Source organism: Daktulosphaira vitifoliae, unplaced genomic scaffold (genome assembly GCF_025091365.1).
Source record: "Daktulosphaira vitifoliae isolate Bord-2020 unplaced genomic scaffold, ASM2509136v1 Scaffold_5, whole genome shotgun sequence".
Taxonomy (NCBI): domain Eukaryota; kingdom Metazoa; phylum Arthropoda; class Insecta; order Hemiptera; family Phylloxeridae; genus Daktulosphaira; species Daktulosphaira vitifoliae.
Genome location: NW_026099576.1, coordinates 7,091,630 through 7,104,834, shown reverse-complemented (window position 1 = coordinate 7,104,834; position 13,205 = coordinate 7,091,630). Strand labels below are relative to the sequence as shown.

Genomic DNA, 13,205 nt, shown 5'->3' with positions numbered 1-13,205 from the left:
TTCGAGATGAAATGGTTTTCAAACTAGCACGGTATAATAATATACCATTAGTTATGTTATCTTCTGGTGGATATTAAAAATCTACTGCTCGTGTCATAGCGGCTTCAATAGATAATCTTATTACAATCATTGATAAAATTACCAGCAAACTTTATAGAGTGATTTTATGATTAATTTTAATTAATATAGTAATTGATGTGTATTCATTGGCCTGCGAGAATAGGCGATGGTAGTTTAAAGAATGAAGATTACACTTTTATAAACTATAATAGATATATTTCCCTTTAACACTTAGATTGAATGTTTTTGGTTTATAGACGCAAGAAGACGCAGAAGTGATATACAAATATTTATTTTTCAGTTGCTCATTTATATATTAATCAAGTATTTTATAAGTATTATTAGAGAGAATAATGGAAAAGTCCGACGATAATACTCTCTGACAATAATATTCTTAATTGTTATGTTTTTTTTTTTTTAGTAAAGTTAAGTAGTGCAATTATTTTTTCTTTAACATCAAAATTCGATACGTATTTACTGTGTTGATATAATAAATAATTCTGCTCTTAAAGGGAACGTTAAACTCATGAAAATAAAATTATTTCTGATGAAACAACTCGCACTGTGATATTGTATTCTGAACCGTGACTATCTGATCACATAGATGGAAGAATTATTAATCTGGGCACTACAAAAGAAAATTAACGCGTGAAGATTTTATAAGTAAGAACCGAAGCAAAGACGTGATCTCATAAATCATAAGAATTGATTAATAATAATATTTTTATACAATGTAATGTTTATTGTTAAAAAAACAACTAATACATAGTTTAATGATTATTTAATGTACTCGTTAAATTAACCGTTAGTATTTTTAATAATATGTTTTGTATTGATTCAAAAAATCTTTGTTTTTTTTTACTTATTAATAGTACCTATGTACTTTTTTTTTTTTTGTTAATAAACAATATGGATCAAAGTATATGCTATAAATCATTAATACAGTACCTAATTCCTCCTTTTGTTTTATGGGCTTTCTCTACTAATTTGTTACTATTCAACGACCAGCCATAATCTCTCCTACTATAGATTTCGATACCTAGAGTAGCAATCTTACCTGACTAAGTTATAAGTGACCATTTTGCTGGTTAATATGTAAGTGCGTGCGTACACTCGTGCTCGTGCGCGCACGCGTATGTCTTAAAGTTTATTTGACAAAGAAGAGCGTTGACATTGAGGAATTTCGATCAGACTATAAATTAGTTACTGTCTAGGCCAAATACTTCATTTAGTCTGAGTAGTTATATTCTGTTGGGCCTACTCGAATATTGTGATTTTCTACAAAAGATAATTTTATTACAAGGATGGCGGTCACTGTGTGGCCATTGTTAGCATTGGTGGTATTAAGCTCAGTGACGTATCTTGGTGAGTTCCTGACAATTTAACTAAAGATGTTTCATATTAAAAACATGTATTTATATTTTGGCGCAGATTGTGCAAAAGTCATTTGCTATTTTAGCAATTGGGCATTTTATCGTCCGGGTATTGGAAAATATACTATAGATGATATACCTGTGAAAGACTGTACCCATGTGATATATTCATTTGTTGGTGTGGATAATACGACTTGGGGAATAAGTATTATTGAGCCTGAGGTATTATAAAAACATTTTTTCATACATGAATGAATATATAGGGTGTTCAGTAACTAAGGAAACGGGTTTTTATTGTTCTTAATGTTTGTAACATTTTATCTGTTTCCTTACTTACTGAAAACTCTGCCTGTTGTAATCAGTGTTCTTTCAGTTGGATGTCGATATGAACGGTTTTAAAAATTTTACTAATCTTCGAAAACAATATCCAGATGTAAAATTTACAGTAGCACTCGGTGGTTGGGCCGAAGGAGGTAAAAAATATTCTACATTGGTATCGTCTCAAGTTAAAAGAAATACGTTCATAAAAAGTGTAACAGGTTTAAACAATAATTAGATTTGTGTCTTCTGAAGTTAGATAAAAATCTATTTTCCAATAACCTTTTTTCAGAGTTTCTAAAGATTTATGATTTTGACGGTCTTGATTTGGATTGGGAATATCCAGGAGCGGCTGATCGAGATGGAGCTTTTTCGGATCGAAACAACTTTTACTATTTCGTACAAGAATTAAAAGAAGAATTTTTAAAACAAAACCCTTCTTGGGAGCTCACGATGGCTGTACCAATGGCAAGTTTTCGATTAATGGAAGGCTACTATGTTCCAGGGTTATGTAGGTGAGTATTTTTGATTATTGGAATATTGGTTTAATCTAACTTTTTAAAATGAGATTTTTTTCTAATTTAAGATTTTTCTAATTTGCTTTTAGTTTAGTTGATGCTGTGCATGTAATGGCTTACGATTTGCGAGGTAATTGGGCTGGATTTGCAGATGTACATAGCCCATTATTTAGAAGACCCACAGATCAATACTCTTACGAAAAACTTAATGTAGTATGTATCAAGTTTAAATAAAGAATAAAATATGAAATTAATTTATATTTAAATTAAATATTTTCCCATAAAAATTAACTTATGTAAAAGTGTTATTCGAATTTGAATAACATTTTCAGAGTTTCATAAGTAAGAAGCTGTTTTGCTGAATTTAGAACTTCAAAATTGTTAAAAATAAAAATAAATTATTCGTGTTACTAATTATACCAGAAATGATATATGTATAGATCAAATAAAAAAAAAGAAATAATTACTTACTTTCCTTTTTAGCTCCTGTTCCATTTGTTTTTTTTTGTAAATTGTGATCAAATGATACTTTTTTCTAATTTCTTACAGGCTGATGGTATGCAACTTTGGGTCGATCTTGGTTGCCCCCCAAAAAAATTAATAATGGGGGTACCGTTTTATGGAAGATCATTTACGCTGAGTGCCAGTAATAATGACTATAAAATAGGTACTTATATTAACAAAGAAGCAGGAGGGGGTGAAGCTGGAAACTATACACAATCTGTAGGATTTTTGGCTTATTACGAGTTATGTGTAAATTTGCTCGATGAAAACGATGGTTGGACAAAGAAATGGGATCCAATAGGACTGTGTCCATACATGTATAAAGGTTAGTGCATTACACCACATTTAAAAATATTATTAACGATTCAAATTGACTTTTATTAAATATTTATGTTTTATTTTTATTTAGGAACTCAATGGGTTGGCTATGATAATACGACAAGTTTAGAATTTAAAATGGAACATATCAAAAACAAAGGTTATGGTGGTGCTATGGTATGGGCTATAGACATGGATGACTTCCGTGGTCTTTGCGGACCAATAAATCCACTTATACGAGTGCTTGCAGATGCCATGAACACATATACGCCACCAGACTTAAAAATTTCAACAACGCCTACAGTATATTAACACTGAATTTTAATAATTATTTTTTATTTTACAATATATGTTAAATGTTTTACTTATTATAGCCCGACTGGCTTATACCTCCTCCAAAAATTTCAACAAACAAAGAAAATACTACACCTCAAACAATATATTATGCTCCACCTTCAACATCAACATTATCATCAACTTCAACTACGACAGATAATGAATCGGGAGATACAAATTATATTCAAATATCAATACCAGTTAATGAAGAACAAAATATTGGTAGAGGGTGTAGACAAGGAGAATTCATACCTCACAGCTATTGCAATAAAGTAAGCATTATCAAAGAAATTTAAATAAATATAAAATTAACAATTGATTAATTTTACATTTTTGATTTCTAATAGGGTTTAATTATAAGCTTCATTCTACATGTTAAACATAAGTTTAAAATGTGAGCTGTAAATGGCTTGTAAACAATAATCATTTATACTATTATAGTATCATAAATAGTTCAAAATGTTTCATATTAATAAGTCTTATTTATATTTATCATACTGTATTTTTATTAAACAAATAATTTTTTTCTTTTATCTTTCGGAGTATTTTAAAATAAATTTACATTTTTAATATTTATTAAAGACAAGCGTAAAAAAAAAACCCAGCACAGGGGGGTCGCGGCACAGTGGTGCCGTGGTATAGTTGGATCAAGTATAATGATATCTGACAGTAATTAAAATCACTATAAAAAAAAAACGCTTCGATGCAAATCTTTAGATAGTGTTTAATTTAAAAAAATTGGTGTATTATTCCAAAAGCTACATAATTTGCTAGTTCCTTATTAATATTTCGATTTAGATAAAGTATGTCAAATGAAAAAGGGTTTATTAAAAAATATTATTTCTCATAAAAAAATAATGTTGATCCATACACTTTTCAATATGTCATAGCATTATAAAGTTAAAAATGTAAAAAATAAAATCGAGAATTTTTACACAATAATAGCATTCGGTAGCCATTTTCACCGTGAAGATAAAATAAAGTCCGAACTTTTTTTTTTGCATAATAAAGTACATTACATTAGCTTTAATTTAAGATATATATAAAAGTGTCAGACCTTCCGGAACATTTTCAAAAGTTAAGTTGAAAAAGTTAATTTTTTGTGAAAAAGTTGTCATTTTAAATCCGCCCCTGTGGGCAGATAAAGGGTCATATTTACTAAAAAAATATACCAAATGATAGGTAAAGACATCAAGCATCTATAAAAAAAAAAGTTATATTGATATGTTCATTTTTGAAAAAGTTACGGCACATTTTAGTAAAAAAAATTTCGAAAATTTCGAAAATTAGCGATTTTTAAATTTGTAATTTTTTTGGAGGTTTCCCCCATTTACGGGGAACGAGGGAAATTTTTTCAATTTTTAAGGGTAATGTCTTCGACTAGATACGATTTGTGATCTTTTGACATATCGTTGAAAGAAATCCGTTCGGTGAGAGCTGAGAAAAAGTGGTAACAGACACAAAAAAAAAAAAAAAAAACGCATCATAGTAAAATAATACCTTCTCAGCTTCGCATCAAAGCTAAAATGTTTTCTTCATTTTTATAATTTTGAATAATTAGAAAACAAAATGATTATTGTTTTTATTTAATGCATTTATAAAAAATATTTTTATTTTATAGTATTCTCGATGTAATCATGGAAAGTTAACTACATTTACTTGCCAATCTGGTACATTTTGGAATAAGCAGGAATTGATTTGCGATTGGCCGTACCGAACTTCTTTGTCTGACTGTATTATAGTGTAATTTGTAATGATATTAACTATGATGACTATGATGATATTATAGTCATCATCAGATTAAAATATGTAAACATTTTTAATTACTGTGTGAACTTTCTTGTATAATTTTTCTTGCATAATATAATAATATGTTTTAATTTTTCAAGTATTTTTCTATAAAATATAAATAAGTTAATTATTAACGCATTATAACACTATAGTGTTGTAATGCTTAATGTGTTATTTAAGTATATTAATGTGCTCCAGTGAAAAAAAATCGTGTTCAATTAATATACGAGCTCTAATGGTTTCTGTTTTCATCACATTATAATGTGATAAATGTATACTAAAAGTTTAAATATACCTAAGAAAATAAAAATGTTTAGTTAATTAAATTATTTTATTAAAATAATTTATAATCACCTAACTTTGGAATTGACAGACTAATTTTTAAATGTTCTCTGTATTACTTATTTTATTTAGAGGAATAGAATGAGAAAAAAATTAAGAAAATTCTGTTATTAAGGAAAAAATGCTCAAATGTGCTCATCTTATTTTTTTCTAAATATGTTTATACGAACGGAGCTTGAATATTGTCCTATGTGTTCTTTAAGCAATTCTAGTACCATTTAATAGTTCATGGTTTCATTTCTTATTGAGAAATCATTAAAAGTCATGATCAAATTCAAGCCAAAGAGAGTTACCTATAAATAGATTTTGGATTTCAATGCATATTGAATTTGTTTAGTGCTATCTTAGACAATACTCTTCAAGCACAAAATTGGTTTTCAGTATTATAAAATTGAAAAGTAAAATTAACAGTGTCACAACCGAGGCTGTTGAAAAACATGTGTAATACACAAGTAAACAGTTTAAAACGTCCCATAAGACCCATGTAAGATTTGAAATTTTTGGTGTTTTAAACACATAGTGTTTAAAACGTACAATATTAGTCACTACTGTAGGAGTTTTGGGGTTGTAACACTCCTCTCTTGAAAAAAAAAATTCTGGTTGCGTCATTAGTTATACCTACTGTTGTGTTTAGTTATCATGTACATTAAATATTTAGACACATTAAACACCTTGTTCGTAAGAACATAAGCAAATACGAGTATGTACTCGGAGGAAAAAATGTTATGGTAAGTAATTTACATTAAAAGGAAGTTGTTATATTTAAAAACACGTGTATTTTTAAATATACAGTGCTTTCGCGTATTTCCTGTCAATTTCTTTACGAGTACAATTTTTTGTTGAAGTATATACATTTGTTGTCGAGCATCGACCAAATATGAAAGTGCAAATTTCGGTGGTATTTGTACTGATTCTAAATTCAGCATGGGGAACTCGGTTAGAATCGGTTCCCTTTAAGTTTTACGAAGAATTAAGTATCGAGAGCGAATCAGTAACGGAGCAATGTCGCAATTATGTAAAAATTGTACTAGATGGAGTGAAGAATATGAACAGTTCAGCTTTAAAAAGTGAGTTTATTGTAACAAAAATACATGTACATTTTTCAATTATAAGAAATATTATATAAGAACAAATGAATTAGTGGTTGATTCGACGGCAAAAATCCCTTCGGGAATGCTAAGAGGTAATGTGAATCAATTTGGAGACTTTGACGAATGTATCAACATCGATGACAATGAACTTACAGGTAAATACTGTCTAGCAGCAATTCAATTTAAATTACATTATTTCGATGATGAAATCCATGCTTACCATCAACTAAAGAATAATTTAACTGATGTAAGTTTTTACGAATAAACATAATTTTAACATAATTTTGATTTAACGTAATGTCTGTTTTAATAGCTAAATCATCGTATACCAAAATTTTCTACTATTTATTGGGGTGTATGTGTACCATCTACTTGTACTCCAGATGATGTTTCTTTTGCTATTAAATCAGCGACTGACGGCTTAATCGACTTGGAAGTACTTGTTGAAAACGATTTGTGCCAGCAGAAACGTATTCCTGTAGATCAGAAAACTCCACTTTGGTTAACTTTATTTTTTGCCATATTATTTGGATTTTTGACGTCGGTTGGACAAGGAGTAATTTTTTGTTCAGAAGAAATAGACCGTGAGTTTCTAATAATCTACTTTTTTTTTATTATTCGATTAAAATATGATGAACTTTTATATAGCTGATCTCCAAAAATGTGCACCTTTTATACTTCGGCTTACTAGAGCCTTAAGAAATTCATTTTCTCCGTCGAACAATATTAAAATGCTCTTTAGCCCAACATCCAATAGCAGCTTAAGAAGCATTGATGGGATTCGAGTTTTTAATATGGTAGCCCTACTACTATCTCACATGACAATGGCTAAGTTATTTTTACCTTACCTGAACAAAACTGAATTGTCCGAAGTAAATATATTTTTAAATGCATTTAAATTATTCTGTCATTAAAATAATATTATAATTTTTAAAGAATATGTCGAAACCTTGGTATGTAATTGGAAGAGTAGCTGCTCTATACACGGATTCTTTCTTGATCATCAGTGGTTTACTGGCGGCTTATACGCTTAGCAGATCATCGCCATTTAAAAATATTATCTCACGCTATGTGCGGTCAGTATTTAAAGACATATGATTGCCATTATAATTTATTTATTTTTAGTAATTTTTTTACTGGTGAACTGGCCAAATTATTTAAAATTATAATTTAATGCGAATACATTCATGAATTTTAAATTTATTTAATTATAGTTTAACTGCTACTATGGCCGTTGTAATAACTTATAGTACAATTTATTTGCCTGGAATGAATAATGGCCCCATGTGGAACATGGTTATAACTAAACCCGTAGAAATTTGTAATAAAAATTGGTGGAAAAATGTATTGTACATTCAAAATTGGTTTGGTTTTGAAAATATGGTATGATAAAATTATTTAAATTACTCAATAGTAATATAGTAAGTTATAATCAACTATATTTGATTTTAGTGTTTTACAAATACTTATCAATTAGCTGTTGATTTTCAACTTTATATCTTAGCAATTCCTTTGATTTACTTGCTACGCAAACATAAACCATTGGCTATATCTATAATTACGACTTTAATTACTTTTTCGACAATAAAACGCTATCAGGTTGTCAAATCAAATGAATTGGCTTCCCTAGTATATTTTGGTGTTAAGTATGTACATTAAATTCGTTATTTTTTTGCAATATATAAATTAATTATTTTTCTACAGTTTTTCACAATTACACAAAACGTTTAATTTGACTTACACATCATCCTCACATCGTGCGACTGTTTACTTAATGGGACTACTAGTTGGTTATTGGATGCAACAAAAAGGCCGCCTTAATCTTACTCCAGTAAAATATTATAATTTTTTATTTGTTTTTAAAGTTTAATTTAAAATTTTAACTAGGCACAAGTGAAAAAGACTTGGTTTGTAGCGATCATATGTGGCTTATTAGCTATTTTTGGACCTTATCCGTTATCAAACAAGAGTTATGTGTACAACTCAACGCATTTAGCTCTATTTAATTCTATTTCGCCAATATTGTGGTCCATTTTTATTCTATGGCTGATAATTGCAAATAACAATGGTTATGATGGTAATAAAAAATTTAATTTTGATTAAAAAAAAAAATTTTTAATTGTTATTTTTACCATTTATTTTGTTAAGGTTGGTTTGGTAATATTCTGTGCTGGTCAGCTTTCACGCCATTATCTAAAATATCCTACGCTGTTTACCTAGTGCAATATCCAGTGTTCTTTTATTTTGTTGGGACTGCAAGAGGTTCATCCTTTTATAATATCACATCGATAGTAAGTTTATTTCCATGTAGTTTACTTCAATTACCTACTAAATTTTACAAAATGTAGTCTAAGCACTATGTTAAAAAAGTTTAAGATATGCACACATTGTAATCAATTGTTTTTTTTACTTTCAGTTTGATATAAGTCAAGTTATAATTATTGGACTTTTATCTACTTTATTAACATTGACAGTTGACATGCCGTTCCAAAAAATCGGTAAATATATTGCAGAAGGACATTATGGAAAAATTAAGCTCTACTAATTAACGTTATAAATTGTGATTTGTATTAATGTTATACCATTGTAATTAAAATGTTATTATAAAAATAACTATAAACATTTATTTTGTTAGCGAGTGGTTTTGTTGAATTGATCATAGAACTCATCTGATGCTTTACCTTTGTACAATTGTTCATTTAAGAACTGCTGTTCTTTTTTTTTTTCATCTGCTAGTTTGAGATTAAATTCAGTTATTTCTTTTTCCAAGCTCCTTCAATACAAAAATTGTTATTAATAAAAAGTCATCGATATAATTTTAATAAATTTACTGTCTCTTTCTTTGCATTTCTCGATCACTTAGAGTTCCACATCTGGCCAACATATTTAATAATTCTGCCCAGTCTTTTTCACGTTTTTCAAATGCCTCTTTCTTGAGCTAAAATTGAAAAATAAAGTACCAGATTATATAAGAATTACTACATTTTTTTTATTTAATCAACCTTCAATTCTTGTCTCTGTTTTTCTTGCTCGTCAAATATAGCTTGTTTCATTGCTGGCGTCAGTCCTTTATAGAGAGATTTGCATATTTTTCCAGGTCCTAAAGCACTATTAAAACCTAGCTCTGGGTTTTCAGTTAAGAAATCACCTGTGATTGCGTTGTAGACTTCGGCCATTTTATCTTCATTGTTTTCAGTTTCAGTAATGCGTCTGCTCATCTCTTTTTCTGCTGCCTATATTATAAGTAAGTTATTATTATTTTATTATTTAAATTTAATAATATACCAATGCTTGATTGTAACGTGAAGTAGCCTCAACTAATTTTTTCCGGCATTCATTTTCAAGATTTGCCAATGCTTTGGCTCTTTGAGTATTTATTTCCTGAATCTCTTGCCAAGTTTTCTCAACGTTTTTATTTTCTTCTTCGGCCATTCTTTTTTCCCTTATTTGCATTTCCAACCAAACCCGTTGTTGTTTTATCTGTTCAGCCCTGAATTCTTTAGATGTGCCGTCTTCACCTTCAAAACTAAATAAAATGATTTCAAGAATAGTTATTTACATGGATTATTATTTTATAATTACAACACATTCCGACAAAATTGGTTATTTGTTTATTATGTATAGTAGCATACTCAAAATATTTATGAGACTTACTATTGACCTGACGATACTGTGGATCTTAAATCATTTTCATTTATTTCACTTGTTTGCCCTTTTTTACTATGGTGTGGATCGTTTAAGTCGTGTTCTCTTCTTGTTTCAGGCGTTTGATATTTTTTTCTGAATTCGAGAATTTCCAAATCTATTTGCTTTTGCTTCTATATTAAAAAATAGCATTTTAAAATATATAGAATAAATATGAAGTTATTCCGCCTCTACCTAATTTACAGAAAAAAATATTAAATTATTAAATTTGTAAAAAAAATATATTTTAAGTACAGTGTAATTATTTAACAACGAACCACTCATTTACATAAAATACATCAATATAAAAAAAATATTGATATTTTTTAACATTTAGCTATATATATATTAAGAAATTTCTCGATTTATAAAAAGTTAATTATATTTTAAATCTATTTAATTGCTGTATAGGTTATTAGAAAAGTATCGAAGTATTGAAGTAATAAACCGCACCCTTTTAGTCATTATATTATGTTTTATATTGACAAATCTGATTGATTTTAATTATGCTTATTGTTTAATTATTTTAAGTTTACTTTAAGGTAAATCTAAAATTTTTTGAAACATAAAAACAGTAATTTTTAAATTATTACATTAGGATTTCTTAACCTATTTATTAGTAGATTATTACATAATCTATTATATGAAATTATTAATTAAAAAAAGTACTCTCCAAAAAACAATATTTAATCCCTATTTTCTAATAATACCATTAAGTTAAAATTTATAACATTTAAGTAACGTTATACCTAAATAAAAACTAATGTAACTAATTGTGTTCATCACTAATATGTTTATATTTTAAATTGTTTTTCCCAGATGTTTTATTAATACAATTTGTTGTGTATATTAGTTTTCTATAGAAACTCGATAATGTTGGAAAATAGTTACCATAATATAACAATTTTTAAAAATTATTTAAAATTATATTACACTATTTATTAATAAAATAATTTCACTGTATCAATGTGACATTGTGTTTCTATATCACCCTATTTGACTCTGTGAACTGCGGGATATTAATTATATAGTGTAACGTAAATTTTTTACCTTTCTATTTTGTTCTTCTAGTTTTAATGAAACTTCACAATCTTGAAGTAATTTTTTGCAGTAAGCTTCTTCTCTAGATTTTTCTTGATCCTCCAGTAGTTTTTTTTCATAAATTTGCCTGTCAAGTGCATCTTTGTCGATCTATAACAAAATTATTTGTCAACAAAATGTTTGCTTTCTCTATTAGTATTCGTGCATACCATATCGTATTTTTGTGAATTTCATTAAAGATTATCATTATTATAAATAAAGACTATTAATTTAGTAAATATATATTTAGTTACGGAAAATAGTATCCCGTGGAAAAAGAATGTATAAAAATTAAGAAATGAAAATTCTACAAAAGTTTTTTGTTTGGTATTGGATATTACTTACACCAATAATTCTTGATCTTGGGTTAAATATTCTCTTTTTTCTTTCTTCGTCGAAGAGCTTCGATTTAATTCGTTTAGCCACTTCAGCATGATCTTTTGGTAATGGTTTTGCAAAGTTTAACATATTTTTTAGTTTAAAAAATACTGTCGATATTGAGAATTATTTGACAAAAAACTTTGTAGTTTAATCGAATAATTTGAGAAATACCAATGTTGCCTTGGCAACAATATGAAACGGGATGCGTAACTAATTGTAACTATATGTTCGTATGATGAAAACTAGTAAGTTTTCATAATTTCAACACCATGGCGTTAAAATAAATTATTTTTCATGAAGGAAATGCTAATAGGTACTTAGCTTTGATATAAAACTTAAATATTAAGTAAAACTTAAACTTTACTTGGAACATTTTTTATGGTTATAACACTTATTTAAGACTATTGACACTTTTTCAATATTTTTGTTAGACTTGATCAAACTTTCAGAATCAATTTATTTGTCATAAGTAATGAATGAATGTGCGCATCAAATTTATTAAAGTTGTTAGGATGGGTTTTTATTTTCCCTTCTTGACCTAAATTTTTCCCCTCGAGTACATATATTGAGTTTCTATATTTTCATAGGACAAATTCAGCTTATGTTTACTACTATTTTGACATTTAATTATTTGCACACTAACCGTATTAATGTAAACAGCCAAATAAACGAAGAAAAACGTATAATAATTTAATTTTTGCCGTATCATGCAATTTATTTACAGTGATCCAGAAAATTATTTTTCTCATTAAGTATATTTAATATTTTATAAACAAATCTAGTGTTTTTTAAAGGCAATCTTGCTAGGTTTTATTATTGAACTAAACCATACTTTTATTATTGTTATTTTTATGTGTGTTAACCATGTTCAATCAAAATTAATTATGTACAATAGTATTGATAAATGTGCTGTGTCAACTCTGGCAACCTAAAATTATTAAACAGCTTCCTTATGTTATTAGAAATAAAGTTGTGATATATATACATACATTTAAAGCCACATCACAGAATATCAGATTAAAATTTGTGATGAGATTATTCATGATTATTTAATTATAATTTATGTTAAGATTTTCTTCCAAACTGAAGGATAAAAGTTTAAAAAAATGAATATAGAATAAAATCACCACTTAACGAACACATCACTCAAGTTTATAGATAAAAAATGTAATCTGATTATAACAAGTTGTTGTTAGTAGTTTTAATAAAAATATTTAAAATTAAGTGCTACTGCAATATCACAATTTTCAATATAATATCACTAATTGTTCATTCAGTAGAATACTCCAACTTTTAACGTACAATATTCAATATATAATAAATTAAGATATTTATGTTAGTTAACTATAAATATTTTTATTTTATTATTATAAAGAATTTTTCAAACATTCACCATCAACTTTATATGT

General features: G+C 27.6%; 3 protein-coding genes across 3 annotated transcripts; 2 read left to right on the top strand and 1 right to left on the bottom strand.

Annotated features, from left to right (window-relative positions):
* Positions 1-1,163: 1,163 nt before the first annotated feature.
* Positions 1,164-5,308, top strand: LOC126908529 (endochitinase). Its single transcript, XM_050690691.1, has 9 exons — positions 1,164-1,425; positions 1,492-1,655; positions 1,807-1,972; positions 2,044-2,266; positions 2,359-2,482; positions 2,819-3,098; positions 3,183-3,394; positions 3,466-3,699; positions 5,049-5,308. The coding sequence occupies exons 1-9, from the start codon at positions 1,365-1,367 to the stop codon at positions 5,172-5,174; spliced, it is 1,590 nt and encodes a 529-aa protein (XP_050546648.1). The 5' UTR covers positions 1,164-1,364; the 3' UTR covers positions 5,175-5,308.
* A 1,093-nt stretch (positions 5,309-6,401) lies between these two features.
* LOC126908521 (nose resistant to fluoxetine protein 6-like) lies at positions 6,402-9,277 on the top strand. Its single transcript, XM_050690680.1, has 11 exons — positions 6,402-6,627; positions 6,702-6,898; positions 6,965-7,235; positions 7,300-7,523; positions 7,588-7,727; positions 7,866-8,034; positions 8,104-8,297; positions 8,356-8,482; positions 8,539-8,728; positions 8,800-8,942; positions 9,068-9,277. Exons 1-11 carry the CDS (start codon positions 6,438-6,440, stop codon positions 9,194-9,196), a joined length of 1,974 nt encoding a protein of 657 aa, XP_050546637.1. The 5' UTR covers positions 6,402-6,437; the 3' UTR covers positions 9,197-9,277.
* A 5-nt stretch (positions 9,278-9,282) lies between these two features.
* LOC126908537 (RIB43A-like with coiled-coils protein 2) lies at positions 9,283-12,398 on the bottom strand. Its single transcript, XM_050690703.1, has 7 exons — positions 11,761-12,398; positions 11,386-11,526; positions 10,306-10,469; positions 9,937-10,177; positions 9,654-9,884; positions 9,483-9,589; positions 9,283-9,424 (listed from the first exon to the last, which is right to left on the bottom strand). The coding sequence occupies exons 1-7, from the start codon at positions 11,881-11,883 to the stop codon at positions 9,283-9,285; spliced, it is 1,149 nt and encodes a 382-aa protein (XP_050546660.1). The 5' UTR covers positions 11,884-12,398.
* Positions 12,399-13,205: the final 807 nt, after the last annotated feature.

Bases quoted from the DNA above. Each gene is read 5' to 3' on its own strand.
- LOC126908521 (XM_050690680.1), top strand. From the start codon at position 6,438: ATGAAAGTGCAAATTTCGGTGGTATTTGTACTGATTCTAAATTCAGCA. The intron at 7,728-7,865 runs GTCAGTATTTAA...ATTTAATTATAG, and splicing joins ATTATCTCACGCTATGTGCG to TTTAACTGCTACTATGGCCG. The intron at 8,943-9,067 runs GTAAGTTTATTT...TTTTACTTTCAG, and splicing joins TTTATAATATCACATCGATA to TTTGATATAAGTCAAGTTAT.
- LOC126908537 (XM_050690703.1), bottom strand. From the start codon at position 11,883: ATGTTAAACTTTGCAAAACCATTACCAAAAGATCATGCTGAAGTGGCT. The intron at 9,885-9,936 runs GTATATTATTAA...CTTATAATATAG, and splicing joins CACGTTACAATCAAGCATTG to GCAGCAGAAAAAGAGATGAG. The intron at 9,425-9,482 runs GTAAATTTATTA...TTTGTATTGAAG, and splicing joins GAAATGCAAAGAAAGAGACA to GAGCTTGGAAAAAGAAATAA.
- LOC126908529 (XM_050690691.1), top strand. From the start codon at position 1,365: ATGGCGGTCACTGTGTGGCCATTGTTAGCATTGGTGGTATTAAGCTCA. The intron at 2,267-2,358 runs GTGAGTATTTTT...ATTTGCTTTTAG, and splicing joins TATGTTCCAGGGTTATGTAG to TTTAGTTGATGCTGTGCATG. The intron at 2,483-2,818 runs GTATGTATCAAG...AATTTCTTACAG, and splicing joins CTTACGAAAAACTTAATGTA to GCTGATGGTATGCAACTTTG.